Source organism: Coloeus monedula (assembly GCF_965178545.1).
Source record: "Coloeus monedula genome assembly, chromosome: 5".
Classification (NCBI taxonomy): Eukaryota; Metazoa; Chordata; class Aves; order Passeriformes; family Corvidae; genus Coloeus; species Coloeus monedula.
Window position 1 is genome coordinate 17,524,451 of NC_138785.1, and position 20,939 is coordinate 17,545,389.

The 20,939-nt window shown below is 39.8% G+C and overlaps 1 protein-coding gene across 1 annotated transcript in view; it reads right to left on the reverse strand.

Annotated features, from left to right (window-relative positions):
- The window catches only part of PTPN13 (protein tyrosine phosphatase non-receptor type 13), a gene marked incomplete at its 5' end in the record, with an annotated part of 87,992 nt that overhangs the window by 58,436 nt on the left and 8,617 nt on the right, over window positions 1-20,939 (reverse strand). Inside the window, 3 exons of the mRNA XM_082281290.1 lie at window positions 11,946-12,039; window positions 15,003-15,188; window positions 17,834-17,899. Of these exons, the coding sequence (XP_082137416.1) occupies window positions 11,946-12,039; window positions 15,003-15,188; window positions 17,834-17,899 (346 nt within the window). The remainder of the gene's footprint in view (window positions 1-11,945; window positions 12,040-15,002; window positions 15,189-17,833; window positions 17,900-20,939) is intronic.

Here is a 20,939-nt window from a genome sequence, read left to right on the forward strand (position 1 = left end):
CCCATGTGCATTCTCTAATGAGCAGCAGCCTTGAAGATTGCATTGCAAAAGCAAGCAGTCATGAGTTCAAAGTAATCATTGTACTGTATCTACTACTCTTAAAGAATGCTACATAGTCCTGCCTGCATCGATTGAAATTAACTGCCCCACTTGCACAGCAGGCTCCCGATGATCTTTATCTAGAGTGTTATCATTCCAAACAGAATTTCACAGAATGCTTTAGGGATGTTTGGAAATGTAGTCACTAATGCTTGAAAAGCTTATGGCTTTTAAAGGTGTAAACACCTTTCAACTCTGATATTCTACTTGAAGAGGGGCTGTGCTTTTAGTTCGTAGGTTTTATTTCTGTGATATTTAGCTAGCAATTAAAACCAGCAAGACTAAAGCCAAATGCAACCAAGTAATTCCTTGCTTCCTACCACCATGCAAACATGTGATGGTAAAATGTTAGGATTTGGATTAAAGACACTAAAAAGTGTTTTGTAAGAAATCACACAGTTTCCACATGCTCTAGCCAGAAAAATAAACAAGTTTTGCCAATGAGAATGAACTAATCTTCTAAAAGATGCCTTGTTTCATATTTTACAAATATAGCTTTAATACTAAACTAAACATAATTATCTCTGTGGTCAAGTAAATATTACATTATTACCTTATTCTCAGACTATACATCATCCTAAGGCTGGTGAACTATGTATAATATTCACACACAAAAAAAGCCTTTTAAAAATAGGTGTTCATTGTGAAGTTCCCACTATCCATCTAAAGCAGCGGGATGATATCCATTCTTGCAAACTTCTTCACATTCATGTACATGCAACCAAGGACAAACATTCCTAAAAAGGATTTTAACTCAGTAATTTGTGAGATAAAAAACTAAACACTGCAGTTTGCTTTTTAAGATGGTCAGAAACGCAAATCAAAAAGAGCTCTGAGAATCCTCCCCAGTAATGAAAGCTCCAAGATAATTTTAGGCCAGAAAAAACCAGAACAGCCTCCTCTACACACTGTTTTTACTTTTTTTTTTTAAATGTAAAAAATCCCAAACACCCATTTCTTTAACACTGAAACTATTTACATGCAGGGACCTTTCTGAACAAAACAAAGGCAAACAAAGCAGAAAAATACCCAAGAGAAGCAAAGAGCTGCAACTCCAATACAATACCACAGCTATACATGCAGGATTACTCAGTACAGCATCAGTCATGACTCAGAAGAACATTCCTGGTTCCAAAGATCATTTAGGTCTCTGCACACTTAAGCCTGATCCTCTTGCAGGATCACATGCAATGAAAAGAGTCACAAGGTACTTTTAGTACCTGTGGGTATCCTCACCACAGCACCCCAGAGACACAACCCTGTCTTGCTGTGTGCTGGTGGGAACAGCAGTGAAAGAACCCACCTCTCAGTCAAAAAGAGTGCTGGGGCAAAGGAGCTCCTCACCAAAGCTGTAGTTCCCATGGACTTGGATATACCAGAGGCTATTTCCTGTTTGTACAGAGGCACTGAAGACACGAGCTCCTTTGCCTCAGCGCACAAGAGATGCTCTCTATTCCCCACATCAGCCACTCACTGGGGCTCCCCTCACAAGAAAAGGTGAAGTCCACGAACACTGCCTCACGGGCAGTGACTAGCAAAGTACTCATGGCTACAGCTTTGCCACTCAACCAGCCAACTGCATGATGAGACTCCTAGGAGATGAGCTGTCCCATCAGGAAGCAGTGCAGGAGGTGTTTCACTTCCACTCCACAGCTCTAACTCAGATTCACACTGACTTAAGCAGTCAACATGAGATTTTTACATAGTAGCAAAATTAATCTACAGCTGGCTTTGGTATTCAGGCTTGAGACTGCAAAATTCTCTCGGATGTCTTCAATCTTTCCTTTATTACTCTCCCCATTCCCACTTCTGCTTTTCATCAGCCTTGCCACCTCTGCAAAACCTATCCCTCTCTACATTACATTATTTCAACAAGCTCTGCCCAAACTGACTGACAGTGCTGTATTGGGTTGACCCTGAGTTGATGGACAGTCTTTAAGACCAATTACGCTTCTCACAATTTACATATTTAAACCGCACAGAAAGGCGGGACTTCCCCTTTTGGTCGGAGCTCGCCTGCTGGGAGGTGGGGGCAGCTCGGGGCCTCCCGGCCCCGCCGGGCCCGGCCGGGCCGGGGCCACTGCCCCTTTCCCCCTTTCCCCACGCTGTGGCACGGACCCTGGGTGGCTGGGGGGGGACTGCCTCAGAGCCACAGGCAGCTAAAACCAGCCATGGACTGCTCACAGCTAAACCCATCCAGCGCGGCTTCTGGGGACCGGCGGGTCCCTCTCCTCTCCATGCGGAGCCGGCGGAGTCAACGGGAGCCGGCAGAGCCTCCTGTCTGCAGCCAGCACACTTCGTGCTGAACTGAAGAAGACACCACGCAGCCAGCAGCACAAAGGGAGCGAGGCTTTCCCCACCGTAAAGGCTGAACAAGAACACCCTTCAGCATGGCGGCGTCAGACTCAGAGAGAAAGAGAAGTGAGTCACATGGGACGGAGCTGAGCATGGCGACGGGAGAAAAGAGGGCGGTGCCGCGATTCTGGCGCGCAGCTTAAAAGAAACCTTCTTGCATGCCGTGGTAAGAAACTGTAATACCACAAACTGTTTGTCTCTTTAATCCATTTGAAGAACATGGGGGGATGGAGTATCTTCGTGTGCCTGTGAAGATTGTGAAGAATGCCGATGTCAGGCTTTATAGTAGTAAGAGGCTGTTAGAGACTTGTGGCAAAGAAGAGCCTTTGTGTGCAGGCCAAAAGAACTTATCCTTAAAAAGATGAATAACCCCATGTGATGGCCCATGTTTTGCAGTGTGAAGGAACTGTGAGATTTTTCATGGGAGAGATGTTCTACACAGCAGATTGTTTGTTTCCGGGCGGATCTGCTGTTGGTGGCAGTTTGGGAACCACGTGCAACTGAAGGAAAAACCCTTTTTTCCCTTAAGCATAAGAGAGAGACTTTTCAAGAACTGGAACGCTGACTAACATCCCATGTTCTGTTATCCCTTGTGTGAGCTAGGTAAAAGGAGAGAAGTACTGGCTGGAGGGGGGGGGGGATTTGTTTTCGTTTTGTTATTGTCTCTTTACTTTTAATTCTATTAGTAATAAAATTCTTTCATTGTACTGCAACTGTTTAAGGTTTGTGCCTGCTTTGCTTTTCTCCTAATTCTTATCTCACAGAAGGAAAATAAGTAAGTAATGAATATTTTGAACCAAAACCACTACATTTAATTGGTGTTTCCGCCCGGTTTCGAACTCAACCCGCTACAAGTGCCAACATGAGCTGCTTAAAAATCATCCTCAGAGAAGGGTAAAGAAGAGATTTTGGGGCAAGGTGTGTATAACCTGGGTATCTTGAGAGGGCAAACTGAAACAAAGCAGCAATAGAGAACTTTCTGACCTGTACTTTATCCCAGCCAAAACTGCATGCTGTTTTTGGCACCAGAGTGCAGAGGCCAAGGATCTAAGGCAAGACTTCTCAATACATAAGCAACTCAACTGCAGATACCAGTAGTAAAACTGGATTAGGCAACCAGCAATCGGTCCAAGCCAATATTTCTATTTTTAATAACTTAAATCTGTCCTCATCCCTTCTTCCTTTTTTTTGAAGTACTATTATAGACTTTGTAAGTCACAGGATCAAGTGTTAAGGTATTTTCACTTTTTTAATCCTGGACTTCTTCCACCACCTCACCATTACTTGGATCAAGAGTCTTAAATGGCTTCAGGAAGTCTCTCTCAGCATAAGGCTCACGTATCCAGCTTTCAGAAAACAGTACACCTCCAAAACAGAGCAGACTGGAAAAATATGCCCTTCTTTAAAACATGGATTTTCAGTTGAATGGCAGACTCAAGACCAAATTCATTAAGTCAATACATGGTTTATCCTTCAGCTTTTTTCCCCCTAGCTTTTATGGTGAAATGTGTGGGAAAAGGAAGGAAAGAACTACCAGCAGAAACCTATATATAAGGAATGAATAAATATCTAACTAATGACCAAAAAGAACCTGCATAAGGGAACTTGTACGTCTTCATAATGCACGGGTAGAGTCATGTTAGCACCTTCCTTTTAAAAAAAAAAAAAAAGGTTTGTATTTATAATGGAAACTCTGGAGACCTATCCCAAGTATCTTGGCTCAACTAAAGACATTAATTATATCACCTGAGACCACACAGAGCTACCCTAGGCTTCAGTTACCCAGGTGTGTAATAGGACAGAGAAGTGCCTCCCTGTTTGTCAGTGCAGGTGATAGAACAAGCCATTAGCAATTAAGATGCTGCAGCACCTAAGCAGCTTCAAAAGGAATACTTTCCCCTTCCCCAATTACTTCTCTGTTGCACTGAACTCTCCTCCTTGCTCATCTGAAGAGTGTCTGGGTTCTTGATTTCTCGTATCGCCCTTGGGTGTTTATCCTCCACTTGATGTTACATTAGTGCAATTATTTATAATTACTGTAAATAATTCAAATGCAATTACAGCAACTGTATGATTCCAACGTATAATATACAGTGAGGGAATACATACAATAAAAATAGCAATTAATCACCAGGAGTTCACGATTAAATTCCCTTGTGGTGCTAAAATGAAACTCCAGTCTTCCACACACACCTTCAACTGGCAGATATTATATTTTCTAAATAACCATAGATCTGTTTCCTTCTTCCTTTGGTGTTTTCAGCTATGAATGCAACTATACTCTCTTTTACACCAGTGTCATCCACAGACCATCTTTCACTCACGCTGACAGTAATCTGATTGATTTTCCTCTGAGAAAGAGTTGTTGTCTAGTTCTAACTAAATCCAGCCTGTCTGCAATTACTTGCAGACAGCTTGATCAAACAGGCAATTAATCCAATATTATGTAAGTGCAAACACAGTACCATCACATACTGTATCTGTTTTTACTGCTTAAACTCAGCTCAATTTTCTTTAAAATCTTTCTGCCTGCCCCTTCCTTTTGTTTGCACAAAACTGAACACCTTTTTCAACTCTGTTATGAATTGTTATGTTATTCAACTTGTGGATGTATGTACATGCACACATATGGGAGTGGGGGGTGGTTAGGAAGAGAGAGGGGCTGGGGGGGGGAGCAGAGAGAGACTACCCACACGTGCATGAGAATGCACACCATCACTTCCAGACTGGAAGGTCTCAAGAGAGGAAATTATTATACAGGAGTTTAAAAAACATCTCCCACGCCATCTTTGTGTGGAAAACAAAGCAACAGAAGAAACCTCTTTCTCCCAAGACAATGCGGTTAGTTTCTAAAATATGAGTGGGTAGCTGATGGAGGAGTTGGGTTTGCAATCCCTTTGGGGCAGGCTAAAAGCCAAACAGAAGACAACACAGCCAGATGTGGCCTGTGGGTTGACTGCTAGGAAAGGCACCCTCTCTTTTCTTTTACTTTCTAAATTGTTGAGAAAAATCCAAGTTTCAGCCGGAAGTACTCCTAAACAATGCATTCTCTGTGAAGGAAGAAATGAACTGGACACGGGGACTGTTGAAAGCACTATATGTAATGGCCAAGTTATAAATCCTGTATAGCAATTTGCATTCTGCTTTGGACTGACAGCTCTTCTATCAAAAACCACCAAGCAGCTCCAAAAACCAGGCGTCTTGTTCAGAACAGTGGTAGTGAGCCTTGCCAAGCAGCACTTCATATTTCATAAACGCAACATTTTACCTTTTCCCTTCCTCAGCATCTCTGCAAGACAGACAGCCATCACTCTTTCCCACTCAGCTGTATGGGCCAATTCTTTTTTTGGTACATTTCTCAACCAAGTAGGCAAAAGTTCCACCTAGCTACTCTCTTCCTGGATTTCTGTGTATCCCAGGGGAAGCTCAGTGATACAGCTGCTTTTTTGCACAGAGACAGTGTTTGGCACCTCTGGATTGGTGTCCTCACTGATCTTTGTCTCCGCTCTTGTTTTGTCTTCAGAGTTCTGAGTTTGTCCTCAGCACCACTGTGGCAGCATTTCCAATAGTGCCAGGGTGGAAGCTCCCTATACCTGGAGAAACTATATCTAAATTTAAAAGATCTTACCAGTGCCAACCACCAGTACTGTTAGATGCAAACAGAAACACTTATTGGAAGAAAACAGGCATGGTTTTTGTAGTGAAAAATAATACTTTTTTTTTTCTTTCAACAACGAACTTTCATCTGGCTTTCATTTGGTTTTGCTGAACTCTGGAAGTTATTCTCCACCTACTCAGTTCTTTTTTTCTAGAACTGAGGAGCCAGGGGAAATAAAAAATAAAATAATTTAAAAAGGACTATATTTAGTATATTTACAGATGACAGATTTTCAAGTCAATGGAAGTAAGTTTGTGCTGCAGTTTTTGATAATTTAAGTCTGTGTGTTTGGATTTATCACGATAATGTTTAAGCTACTTCAGTTCACACACGGAGGTCATCACTACAAACCATTTCTTTATAGACTAAAAGTTGTGTTTTCACCCAGATCATAACTAAAACATAATCCACAGTCAACTTCCCCGGATCAAAAGAAAAAAGGGTACATTTTCATTTATTTGAGAGGTTTTTGTTGACCTTTTTGTTTTGTTTTTATGGAGAGTGGTAATTAAACGCTAGAATATCTTGTTAAAATTAAAAGCAGCTTCACTTAGCCTTAGCATTTTTCATTCAGTTTCCAACACCTACCATTTTTGTTACACCTGATAGTGCATGCAGTGTAATTGAACAGAGAGTTGATCAACATCCACAATTTTGATCAGTATTTCCAAATACTTCCTATTGTGTACAGTTAAGGTGAATCTAAATGATCTTTTAAATTCATTTCAAGCCTTCATTCATGTGACACAAATTTTTGGCAGAGACAAAGGTCAGAATACAACTGTAACATTATAATATACAAGTTGGACTTGTGACAGTCTACCACATCGTAAAAGTCAAGTTAAAATCAGGGATCCTCATGGTAGGAAAGCCAAGACACCTGTTAGCTGCATCTCTTTAGAAACATCTCTGGCAAAGGTCTGTCCTTGGTGTTCGTGGATCATCAACATAAACTGGAACTTTGCAAATAAACACACAAGGTACAGGATTTCGGGTATTAGATGTCTGGGAAGCAGGTTTCCAGGCAAGTACAAGTTAGGGAGATTCCAACTGAGCACTAAATAGCCTACACATCCTTTTCAAGAATAGTTTGTGGCAAAGAGTAACATAGTGAATTAATTCTTGCTTTATATTTGGAAGAGTCTGACAGTTACCTAATCTTTTGTCACACCAAAAGAATTTTATGAAGCCAATCAAGTAACTTTCACATATAATTCTTGATGTAAAAACTCTTTTAAGGTCTAAAGTGTTTTAACTACAAAAATTAAGTAACTCATTGTTTCAGATGACTCATGACAGGTCTTACTGCTTTTATTTCTGCTGGCTAAGTCAGTTCCTAAACACTGTGTTCTGAGTATGACTTGACTAAAAGCAAACATTCTGTAATATTAATTTACAATAAATTACTTCTGCAGCCAGCCCTGCTGTAAAACTCATTCACCAAGATAACCACAGAAAGTGAGTCACGGAAGAGACAAAAAATAAATTTATCTGGGGAGAATATTACACAAAGCTGTTCATTAATTTAATAATCATCTTCCAGACATAAAGATGGAAATGAATAGCTGAAAATATCAAAGCTGGCTACATAAGGAGAGCAAAATATTTGATTTAAACATGTGAAGTGGAAAAATTTCAAAACGTTTATCCTAAGTCAACAATAAAGTCCCAGCAATCATAATTGTGGATTAATGGTATGGAAAACTGATCCTAATAAAAATGAAATGCAAATAAAGGAAAAATCATAGCATTTTTCAAAGACTGCAAATATCTATGGTATTAGTTGGCTACTCTCCAATTAGAAGCACATCTCTCTTACTGAACCATCTCTCTATTCACGACCTGAGCACGATTTAACAGCTAGCTTTAGTTACATGCTCCAAGTAAATTTCCGATACTCTGAAGTTCACAATAAATGCCATACCCCTATGCTGTTTTTTTCTCCGTATGACAGCTGTTCTATTAATCATCAATTCTGAGATTCTCACAACAACTCAACAGAACTTCATCTCAGTGAGTATCAGACAAGTCTTCTGTCCTTTCCAGCAAAGAGTTTGGATCACTGTATTTACTTGACTTATAATACACTGGGGAAGTGGCTAGTAAAGTTATACACATCCTTATGTGCACCATTTCGCCCCCTCCAACCATCCCAGTGCTAAACTTGACCCAAAACATGTTCTCAGAGGCAGTTAAACCCAAGAAAAGGGTAAAAGATGACTCAAAGAACTTCTCACTCATTAGAAAGACACACTCAAAAATCATAATCCTGTCTAGTAGCTTCCTGACCTTCTAAATGTTTGCCATCTTGCAACAGGACTAAGAGTCATTTATTCCAGCTACACACAGCAAAAGGACTATGTGCACTCCTGAGCTGTTTTGATTTTGTTGGCTTTTTTTTTTTACTGTAACATTTTTCTTAAACCTTCATCTGGCCTTCTACTTGTGGCTCCTCAATGTATGAGATTATCAACCAGTATAATCAGCCCTGCATTCTATAGCTCACTTTGGCAGAAATTTAAAGCTGTGCCCCCAGGGCAGCTGATCTGGGCTGTTACTGACAGAATTTGCACCAGCAAACCAACACACCACTGCAGGAAAAGAAATAACAAGCACTGAACTGCCCTGAATTAAACACAAGCTGTCTCCCATCAATATCAGACACCCAGTTTCACTAGGCCCTCACTTACTTCCAAACACATGACTCAGTGTACTTAACATCAGTGTAAAATCAGAACTGAAAACAGCTAGAGCTGGTTTGGTTATTTGAGGGGTTCCGTTTTGTAGTTTACAATTCCCTGAGGTCTCAGCAAAGGGGAGATAAAGCAATGTATCTAAGATTGAAATAAAGAGAAGATGGTGCTATTAAGGCATACTAAGAAAAGTGACTGATAACAGAAGTAGAATTGGGAAAGGTTTGGGAAGCTAAGAGGGTTGTAAAACTTCTAAGGAAAAGGAGAAAAATGAGTTCCACAGATACAGATGTGATACAGAGAAACTGGAAATGGTTGAGTGGAAGCAGGTCAGGCAAAACATTAAACAAAGGAATAAGTGATGTCAATTTATCTTTTTTTATGAAAATAAAGACTCAAATACAAGAACATACGAAAAATATTTTCTGCTTCTAGGGATAGGGGGAAGACAGAATTGTAATACCAAAATACCATCAACCCCACAGGGTAAATGAAAAGCAATTTTTGCTCGTTGACAGTTCATCTTGAAAAGAATAGAAAAAGTCAAGTATTCAAGAGCATCTCATTAGTAACTTGTACCTTTCAGAGCAGGCTTGCAATGATGCAGACAATATAATGTTTGCACTGGAACAGTGATGCGCAAACATTTCTTCCCTGGGGTGTCACACATTATCTGTAACACTCTACACATGCAAGCACTTTCAATGAGCTTCACAGGAACAGGTGTTAAGGGACGAGGGCTATTCAGCCAACTTTATAGTCTGGGGGTTATCAGTACTTCTCATTCCACAAATATTATTTGAGAAAAGATTCTGTTAAATTAGAACTCTTCAGATAATATGAAGTTACCTAAAAAGAGAAACCCTTTGGAAGGTCATTTTGACCAAGGCTGCTTAAAACTCTCTGTTGAACTTACTGGTTGATAGCAGCTGAGCCAAGTGGACTCAGTCTCCCGAAATAAGAGGAAAAAACATTCTAGCCACAACATTTTTTTCAAGTTAGAGAATACAGTAAAAAAACAGCAATTGGATCATCTAGTCTACTTCCTTTGAGTTAAAGAGAGAGTCCTCAGAGAAAGTTTCAGACATTACATGTGCTGACCCAGAAAGCCATGAAGATATTGGCTGGAGCTACTACAGCAATCTTCAAAATTTAGTAGATCCTAAAACCGAAGTTTTTTTATTAAGATATAATGAAGACACTGGGGACAAGCATTACTTCAGGAGAAAGAAAAATCTGCTAAAAAGCTTAAACGAAGTTGTGGGTAGGAAAACAAATGGACAAAGAAACAAACTCCTTAAACCACAAACATTTTAAAGAAGTTAAAGATTTTCTAAGAAAATGAATAACAAAACAGCAAAAGACTGGTCAGTTGTATCAGAGAACATGAAAACTAGAAACAACATAGAAAAGAATAATCAGAATTTGCTAATGCAATGAGAACAGACTTTAAAGACAACCCTGCTACGTCTCCAAAACTTTACAAATACTTTGATCGTTACCAAAACACAGTTAAATATGATTATGGAATAAAAAGAAGAATAGATTATGGAAAGAGGGTATAGAAATGAAAAGCTTGAGGTAGTAAGGCATTCTGCTTAAATAAAGTTCTTGAAAAAATATGGAATAGGGTAGTACTGGCAAAAGAACAAAAGTATATAAAGAAACTGTTTATTGGACAACACTGGAGACAGGGAAGCATAGGGTTAAAGAAAACACAAATTAACAACCAGAATAATAAGGTTCTGGTTCAAACTTTAAAATTGCTGGGAACCAGGAAAAGAATTTATTTTGAGAAAGTGCTTAAAAAATTCAGAAAAGGCAGACATTACAAGGTTTACAAACCCAGTCAACTAGATTGATCCAGTCCCAAATCCTGTATTTCTAAAAGATCTCCCTATTGCTACAGAAATATTCTGGAAAAGAAGAAGAAGAAAAAAAAACAGTAAGAAAACAAAACCCCTGAGAAAGCAGTCAGAACAGTGAATTTGTGCCAGAAAATGAAGAAACAGCTTGTACCAGAAACTGTTCCTGAACACACAGTGCCGTACTGGAAGGGCTGACAACCACTGCCGTAAGTGTTTTATATCAAGCAGTAGCCTAATCTAGCCTCATCTCAAAGAAAAAAAAAAAAAAAAAAAAGAATCAATAAAGGAAGACCACCAATCCTTTGCCAGACTTGTACCTAACTTTTGCAGTTTGTATTGTCACTGACAGCTCCATGGGTTATTTCAGTTCCTGCAATTCCCTGCACTGTTGCTTGACACAAAACTAAAGAACTGAGGAGCAACTCAAGCACATAAGCAACATATCTTTGTTGCAATGACTTACACTGGTCCAAGCTGATGCCTTATAAAAGGCTCCACCTCAGCTCCACAATTCTTTCAGAAAAATCAGAGACCAGCCTTTTGGAAGAATATATCCTCTCGTCTGAAAAGCCTAGCACAGAGCTGATGCTGCCAATGACCTTAAACAACAACATCTATGACCTTAAACAACAAAAAATCACGGCAAACATCAGCATTCAACCTATATCACTTTATCCTTTTTCCTCCACAGTGGCAATAGCAACTGTCTGTCTCCTCCCTGGTCTCCCAGTTTCCTCTTTCCTTACTTCCCTTAAGTAAAGTACAGCCCTGCCTGGCCTCCATATCTACCTCACACTGTCAAAGCATAGCAGAACTGTGATGGAACATATATCACTTCTCTTCAGAAAAAAAGAAAAGGCAGCAAAAAAAGCTTTGTGTGCAGGGAAAAGAGTCCAGGGCTGCCCTGGAAGCAGGGAGAGATGTTTTGTGCAATTAGAGTTAAGATGAGAGAGCAGAGTCCACAGGAAAGAGGGAACAAGGAAAAGCTGCTTCCTGCTCCTCTGGCTGACCGACTTTCAGCACCTCTTTTCTCCAGAAACAAAGTATTTGGCCAAGAACCTTTAAAACCTGTTCCTACCATAAGGACTGAACCAAAAGAAGACAAATATTTTCTTGAAACCATTATTCTCCTGTCACCATCATCAACATTTAGCTAGACACTGAACCATCAGAGAATTCTGTGAATGTAAGCAAGTCCTCCTCTATTTGATTTCTTTGCTTGCAAAATCTACCCAAACTTGGTCTTCCACAGGGCTGCAATGAAGCACTTACCTGTGGGAAGCCCTTTTCCCCTCAGCCTCTCCCGAATAGCCTGGCTCCTGTCTGGCTGCAATTTTCTATCTCCATTACAAGACAGCTGATCCACCTGCAAAAAAAGGCAGCAACATAAAGTCAAAACGTTGGAAGAGCTCATTTTAGTATGAAACAAGCATTGTTTTTATGTAAATGCATGATATTAGTCAGTGCCAAACAGTTAAGTGCAGCACAGGCGTTCAAACTTTTTAATAAAAAACTGATTAATCAGTGAGAATATCCCCTAGAATTATCCGTGTTTGAGTAGTCTGTGCATTATTTTACAACACATTTGGTCTACCTTTTTAACACTAAGAATAAATTAAGTTCACAAGCATGTAACTTAAACACGTTCCACCCCTACAGCAAACTGAGGGAACAGCAACACTCAAAAACCATCTTCCATGATTACAACGTGACTAGAACTTGCCTAGTTCTACTGATGAGTTTTCTGTATAACAGGAAGAACTGTCTTGTACCCTCACAGGACTTACTGCACATGTCAAATCACATGCAGGCATTTGTGAGGAGTTTCTGTTGCCCCTCAGGCACATTCCTTTCATGTGTCAGGCTTAACTACTCCCACTAACTCTTCACTCAACCTTTTCCTTTTAAAATCACTACTTCCCTAGGAAAAACTTTCACATGTATAATCATTCAAAGAAGAGTTTATTTGCTACAATGAAACATTTTTAGTGAGATCTTTTGATACAGTGGGAGCATAACCTGGACAGCAGCTTAGCTGAGAGGAGGGAAGGTGAAATCAAGCAGACTTCACAGTTAAAATACAACTCAGTTAACATTAAACAGACTGAATCAGCCTTGGGCTATATTGCCCTTTACAAGGCATATTAACATGGCAAATGAAAACATTCAAATGGGACCTCAGCTATGCTTCAGATACCACCAAATGACCAGTTACCACTTGAGCCTTTGATAAGGCCCATCAAGATTAGAGGCATGCCAACCTTGGAATAGTAAGTTGTACTCTGCCTCTAAAAAACCAAAATTTATACATTTTTCTTGTTAACTTAAAAAATTCTAGCACACATACAGAGCACTGAACATTAAAACCAGCAGGGATGGTTGGCTAAGGTGAACAAAAACCTGGCAGCACAGCTATGCTGTTACTGTTCTGTCAACTCTTGGTTTTTTTCTTGTCTTCTTGCAAAGCCAGTGCAGTGACACGTTCAGAATTGAAAAGGTTACTGGCAGGGGAAATGAGCAAAGCTTCAGCAGTGGATAACTGCTAGTCCCACTCCTTCATTAACAACATGGACAGGAAATGTGAGCCCACTTGCTGGATTCAGGTCTCCACTGGATTTCAGTACAAGCATTTGGGAGCACTGTCACTGTCTTTGGCAGGATGGTCTGGATCAGTCTGCCGCACTAACCCCAGACTCCCTGAAAGCCTGCTGACAAGAACAAGAGGAGGGAAAGAAGAAAATGTGCTAAGCTGAAATGACCATCAACAACTTGGAGAATAATGACTCACTTTCCAGAGTGGCTGTTTCTATAGCTTGTGGCCTGATTTAAAATTGGATCTTTATTTTAACACTGATGAAGGCCCTGTAGCCCTTTATTCCACTGAACCACAGACTAATTCCACTCGGCAACTACACAAGACTTCAGACACTACAGTAAGGAGCACTGGACTGACAGACATACCTCACACACTAGACAATGCTTCATAGAGCTCAGGCTCAGCACAGTTTCTGGAGGCTTGGCATAATCAGCTGCTGTCAAATATTAGACAAATGCAGGGAACTCTCGCTTTCTGCAAGCATTTCCCAACCAGATATGTGAAGAAACTATCTAACAATTAGATCATAACTTTTTTTTTTTTTTATAAAGAAAAGGAAGCATCAGCAAATTAAACATTTTTCATGCCATTTCAGTGCTGCCTCTCTAGACACCAATTTTTACATGGATCTGCTGGGGTGAGTCCAGAGGAGGGACATCAAGTTGATAAGAGGGGTGGAGCACCTCTCCTATGAGGAAAGGCTGAGAGAATTGGGGTTGTTCAGGCTGGAGAAGAAAAGGCTTAGGGGTGACCTAACTGTGACCTTCCAGTACCTGAAGGGAGCGTACAAGAAAGATCGAAAGAAAACTATTTACAAGAACACGTAGTGACAGGACAAAGGAAAATGGCTTCAAACTGAGAGTGGATTTAGATTAGCTATTAGGAAGAAGTTCTCTACTGTGAGGGTGGTGAGGCACTGGCACAGGTTCCCCAGAGACGTTATGGATGCCCTTTCCCTGGAATTGTTCAAGGCCAGGCTGGATGGAGCTCTGAGCAACCTGTTCTTGCAAAAGGTATCCCTGACCATGGCAGGGAGGTTGGATCTAGCTTTAAGGTCCCTTTTAACCCAAACCATTCTACGATTCTGTGACAATTTACGGTCTTCATTTATTTACTTAGAATTATTTAACTATTCTGAAGTTATGCTGTAATGGTTTAGGGGAAGAGAGAAGTTGCCCATCAGGAATAGTAACTTTGTGAGATGAGTTCATATAACTTCTTTCACTTCTAAAAACAGTTTGGTCATTATTAGACAATAAAATCATCCACAATTCTCATATTCAAGAGCTGAGCAGAAGTGCAAGAGAATTGGCACACTGCCTAAGCAGTCCTTCTTTCTGTTAATAAGCAACTCCCAAAAAGTCAAGCATAAATTCAAGATAAAGTAAACTCACAGCAATAATTTCTGAAGCATTTCAAGTAGCAACAAGTCTAAGGCTTGCCCTACAGTTCATTACCTTGTTCTCCTGTTTCTTCCTACCTTTTTTTTAATGAAGACAGTTCACAAAATGACCTCCTCAGAAACTCGTGAATGCATGTTCCAGGAGGAATTGTCAAGAGAACAGACTGCTACATGGGGAGAGAAGCAGTTCTCTCCTTTCAACACTCACCCTTGTCAAAATTGCAACATATCAAAACAAGAGGAAGAATGACTACAGAGTGACTGTGAATTAGCACTTTTGCTCTTTTCCTGCTCACCTTTACTATTTCCTCAAACGCTGACACAGACTTACCCCAGACAGGCTTCCCAGAACAAGTCTGACCAGCTGCTTCACATATGAAAAAGAAGGGGCACAGTTGCTGTTCCTTATGTGGGCACTGCAGGCATCCAGAACAGTCCGTACAGACACACGGGCATAAATGACATCCTCACACATGCCCAGCAGTATGCTGTTGAGATGGTCTCCAAGCTTGATAGGCTAGTGACAAACAAGGACAGGGGACACAGGAGAATCAGTTTTAGCAGTGACTTGGGGAACACTCAGAAACAAAAGACATTCAATAATGTACAGTACCTATTCATGAGACTTATTGCCTACATTATGTGAGTGCCAATTTGGAAGTCACCACCTAGGTGGTGGAAAACATAGTGGCTGTAGAACAGGAGACAGGCATTTAGCCTCTGGATTCAACTCCTCTACAACAATCTGGCCTAAACAAGCTGCCTGATCTGTAAGGTCAGGACACCAATGCTTTCCTTTCTCAAATGCTTAATGAAAAAGTAAAAATAAAATGAAAGAGAAAAGGTTCAGAGAAGTTTTATTCCTTGATTTTGAACATTCTGCCAGTCAGGAGTATAAAACTCAATCCCCATTACAATAATTTTGAGCAACCCTCTATGTTCATTTTCTACAGTTCTCACCTCACCAATACTTTGCAGCAGATGTGTTAGCATTTCCAAATTCTAGTGATATCACCAAACAGTATCAACAAAAATTAAGGAATAAAACAACCAAGCCACTGGTTAATGAAGCAGAGCTTCCTAACTGCAGGACAACACCCATACAGTCTAAAAAAAGTAAATCCAGATGTCTTTCTGCTCTCCCCATTCAGTGAATGCAGACACCAGTATGTGGAATATCACTCCCCAGGGTATGCAGCACTTGGTGATAACACTTGTTCTCAGATGCTGCAGGCACTTGGGACCTGAGCTTTCTGATTTGCAACTCTCCCAAAGTGGGTGGTTACCCACAAACACTGTCAAGCTTATTGCATCACAGAGTGCTTCAAACAATTGCAATCTTTCAATCTTCCCCATGTGAGCACTCTTAAGGTGAGCCTTTAAAAGGCACTCTGGACCACCCCGATTTAATTAATGTAGCCTTTTCCCCTCTATCTGTTTATCACTTCTAACTAATCATAAAAATCACGTATGTGAATAAGATATGAATCTCATGTTCAGCCACACTCCCAGCAGAGAAGCAGCTCATTAACGAATGCAGGCAGACAAATACAGAAAAGTATTTAAAAAAAGGGGGAAATCTGCACATGCAAATTAACACTCAAAAGTAATGCCATACACAAGACTGTCCTTTTGCCTACACTAACTCCACAGGACAGAGGATCCACCTGACAACATCCCAAAAGCAAATTCCTTCCAGGCATCCCCCCCACACACTGTCTTTGGGAAAATTCTCTTTTATTAACAGGTAGAAGCCTTCCCACTGCATTACTGAGAAACTGTTGCTACACTCTTAACACCAAAGTAGGAAACAAAGAGAACAGGGACTAAAATTCATGCCTACATTCCTCTCAACACCTATCTCTACCTACTTTAAGTCACTCTCCTACTACTGCTGAATACTGCTCCTCTCATCTCCTACAAGACAGGAAAGCAAAGGAAGAGAAAAGCCCTAGTTTCTAGGAAAACACTAAGGCTTTTGGGACAGGCACAGCAGGCCTTATAAACAGGTACCCTAAACAGTCAGTTTCAAAGTTTTTTACCTCACTTAGCTGCATTCAGGCAGCTACTTCCAAGTAAGTAAAACTGAGATCCCAACGACCACTCTGTTAAAGAAAATACTAGGAACTGAATGCCTAAAATGCTGAAGTCATTCAAAATTTCCTTCCTTACTCTTATACATAACATCAACTAGTAGGAACAAATCCAAATATGAACCACAAATTGCTTCTTCCACAACTGCAAGTCCATCATTAAATGCTTTTTCAGAAGCATTTCATCTTATTTTCACTCTTTTAGATATTTACTTTTAAAAGTTTAACTGGGGGCAGGGAAGGAGCACTCAGGAAGATAATGAATCACATTTATCTTCAGTCAGTTTTGGCAAGACAGTCTAAGAGCTCTGCTGGGTGTGTAAAATAACCACATTGAGCAATAACACTCAGCTCTACGCAGTCTGCAACTGCATCTGCATTGACTGACAAGTCAATAGCAAGAGCCTACTCCCTGCTCCAAACAATTCATACCCTTTCTTGGCCATTGTGAAAGGTAGGTATCTATATGTGCCAAATCCAGACTCACAGAAGCTATGGCAGCATAGAGAACAAGTTGTTTTGTTATGTGTAAAATAAGTGTGTTACTTCAATATTTGTTTTCATATAAGCCTAAACCAAAACAAATTATTTTCTCCTTTGTCAGCAGCTTGAACTGCTGTCTTTCAGCCTGTGGCATTACAGGCTAGACTAGGCCAGATACATCTTCATGGAAACTAACAGAAATGTACTATCAGCACCTTCTCCCTGCAAGACAACACCACACTTCACAAGAAAAAGCTCCAAGTATAGGAAAGAAAACTTCTGTACTGTGCAGTGACTGCACATTGGAACAGACTGCCCAGAGAACCTGTGGAGTCATCTCACTGAACCATGTGGACACAATCCAGTGCCAGGTGCTCTGGGATCACCCTGCTTGAGCAGGGAGGTTGGACCAGATGAACCACTGTGGTCCCCTCCAACCTGGCCCAGTCTGTAAAATTCTGGGAAAGGCACCTTTCTCCTCAGTGCCTCAGTATGACAACCCTGCCCTGTAAACTCAAATGCAGAGTCAGTCCAACGATATCAAGTCTGAAGTTGCAATATTAAACAAAACCAAATCTAAACTTACCTGACTTTGAGGAACTTCATGGTCAGCTCCCCAAAAGAGTGCCATACCAAGAGAATAAATATGGACCTGCCATAAGACACAAGATACTTGTCAACTCATTGAACAGGAATGGAAATGCAAAGCAGACTTTTAAAGGAGAGCAACTAGCTTAACATCATTTTGCTTATAAATACATTTCTGGTATTTAAGCTCAGTTGTCTTTCAAATTCTACTTCTCCTTTACATGAGGTTCAGAGAAGTAAATCCTACTGCTACAAAATACACTGCATCTAATTAGTGCCCCCATCTTCTCTGCTCAATTTTAAGCTTTCATCTCACATTGAAGCCAGAAAGTCATGTAATCCATACAATCAGCCTGGTGTGGGGTAAAGACTGCATGGTTGTGCCCAAGGATCCTTAAAATTTGAGTGTGAAAGTAAGGCAGACCTTAGCACGACTCAAGCAGGGGGCTATCCTAATGAGATTACTAAGATTGGGACCAAAGGAAAAAGAAGGAATGAACAAAACAATATAAACATTTAAAGCAGTACCTTGATCTATAACTGATATTTTAAGGTACGAATACATTAACCATTACACATTATAATTAACGATTAATATATCTTCAACATAATACACCCATCAGTACAGGGAATAAAACCTTTAAATACTGCAGAATTAAGAGCACAAGCACATGCTGGCTCTGTAGGTGACTGTCAAAACAAAACAGGTAAGTGTAGAAAGAAAGCACAGTTTTTCTGGACTGTAAAAGTAATGTACACTAGTGACGGCTCCCTATACCATGTTATTAGTAATACTTATGTTACTTAAAGCAACAGATTTATTGAATAACTCTGAAGGCAATGAACAACAATTACAAGGACAGAGATAAAATAAAAGTTCACTTAAGTCAGCCTCTTCACCAAAGCAAAACATCTTAGTTAAGTTCTAGATATATAAATTGACAAAAATCTGAACAGATTAGGACAATAGTCAGAAAAATGCATCAGTGGTTCTCAGTTAGTACCACTGCCCCATTCAATCAGAAACATTCTGTTTCAAATACTGAGAAAATTGCTCTTTATCTGGTTTATTACCCATTACCCTTTCAACTGAAATGCTACAAAGTCTTCCTTATATATCAAGATATACTGCAGCTATGCAGAAAGAGGTGAACACGCTTTCAGGGCAGTAATGAATGCAAAAAAAAAACCTTTTCAGAAAAAACAGGCAACAAAACCCAAAAGAATCCAAAAACAATCAAGAAAAAAAACCCCAAACAAAAACAGAAGCTTGCCAACTCTTTCAGTCCCCCAATAATGCAACAACAGCAATTGAAAATACTATTATAAAATTAGTTACTTCTAATTAGAGACATTGTCATTGTCTTGAGTCTGCCAGTGTTCAAGAAAAATTTGGACAATGGTCAAATACATGATTTCATTTCTGGGTTGCGCTCTCTGGAATCTGGAGTTGGACTTGATGACTCCTTGACCCTTTCAACTCAGGTTATTCCATCATTCTATGACTCTGCACTTCAAAATAACAGAAGATATTTCCAAAAATGCTATGTGCGATCAGGCCTCTAAACTAAAACATGGTACTCTACTAATCTATCTGAAAACAGCTTTCAAAATAAAAGCATTTATTAAAAAATTATAATCAATTTCCGTACTATGATACTTTAAATATGTTCCACAATATATAAATCAACATGAAATTAATTTCCCAAATCAATCTTCATTCTAATATTGAATGGTTTGGTTACTCTATTTCCAATAAGCCTGCAGTTACCTCACACATATTTGGATTCAAGCTGACTGTGTGTCTTGGAATCAAAAGGGTATTCACTTATTGACAATAAGTTTTTTTTAGCATTTCTCGTGAATACACTTAACTTGTATTAGCAAACACAATCATAACTGAAAAGACAAATGCAACCCCGTCACTGTCTGATACGAGGCCTTAAAAAACAAGGTATTTTTCTGCTTCAGCAGCTTTTAGTAGAACAATCAAAAAGGAAAACACCAACAATTTCCAGTAAATGAATTCAGTGAACTACAGCCAGTTGTGACAGAAGAAAAAAAAAGTTTAAATGTGTTAAAAGTTACCACAGTCAGCAAAGCAAGATTTGATTCTGTGATCTAAGAAACATGAAGTCAACATACTCCTTACAAATAACCAGTGTACCACCTGATACAGAGTTTAACAGGAACGCAAAGGGAAGCAGTCAAAAAAAGAGGGATGCACGTATAAGCTATTTATCAGCCCTACGAACTTCAACGAATAAAGTCATAAAAGGACACTGGTTTTTGGACAAAGCTATGTTTCAGTGAGCTTTCTTCTTCCACATAAGGAAGTAGGTGGATCACCTTCCATCCAGCAAGCAAGGTTATGCTGACAGCAGGAAAGTAATTCACACAGCCCTAACCAGAGAGGATTAGTTAGCGCTGCACACACACAGAGCGCCAGCATTTGGTCATCGCCTATTGATGTGCTCTGTGTTGGCGTTTACAGGCCACAGAGGTCCCTCTGAGTGTTTCCTTCCTAAAGATTAAGAAACACCACAGCATGGCTTTTCATAGTAACAGTCCTCCATTTATTTCAAAAAGAAAAAAAGTAGCATATTGAATACTGGCACAGAGCAAAGAATGCAATCAACTCTGACAAAGGTCACAAACTTGTCCCTTCAAAACTATTTTTTCTGCCATTTTTAAAGGCCTGTTTTGTACATTAACTTCAGAGTTGGCACTAGAGGTAACATTACTGTCTTCAAAAGCATTGTCCCTCTTGAAAGAAAATAAACAATTCCAGCAGTATGACTACAGAACTTGGCAACTGCATCCTACATAACTGAACCTGAGTCTTCATTATGTCAGTGTTATTTTTATTCCTCTATTATTTCTCTAACTTTCAGCCTAGGTTTCTAATTGTTTATAGTTTTGACATAAATAAAACTGTAAACATATTTTATCATACCATTAATTTTGACAATATGCAGGTCAAGAAGGATGTCTAAAGGACTTGGGAGTAACAGAGGATTTACAGTAGGTATTTGGTGATAGAGCCCTAAAGAAAACTGACTATATACAAAAAGCTGGAAACACCAAATATTCAACACAGAAAT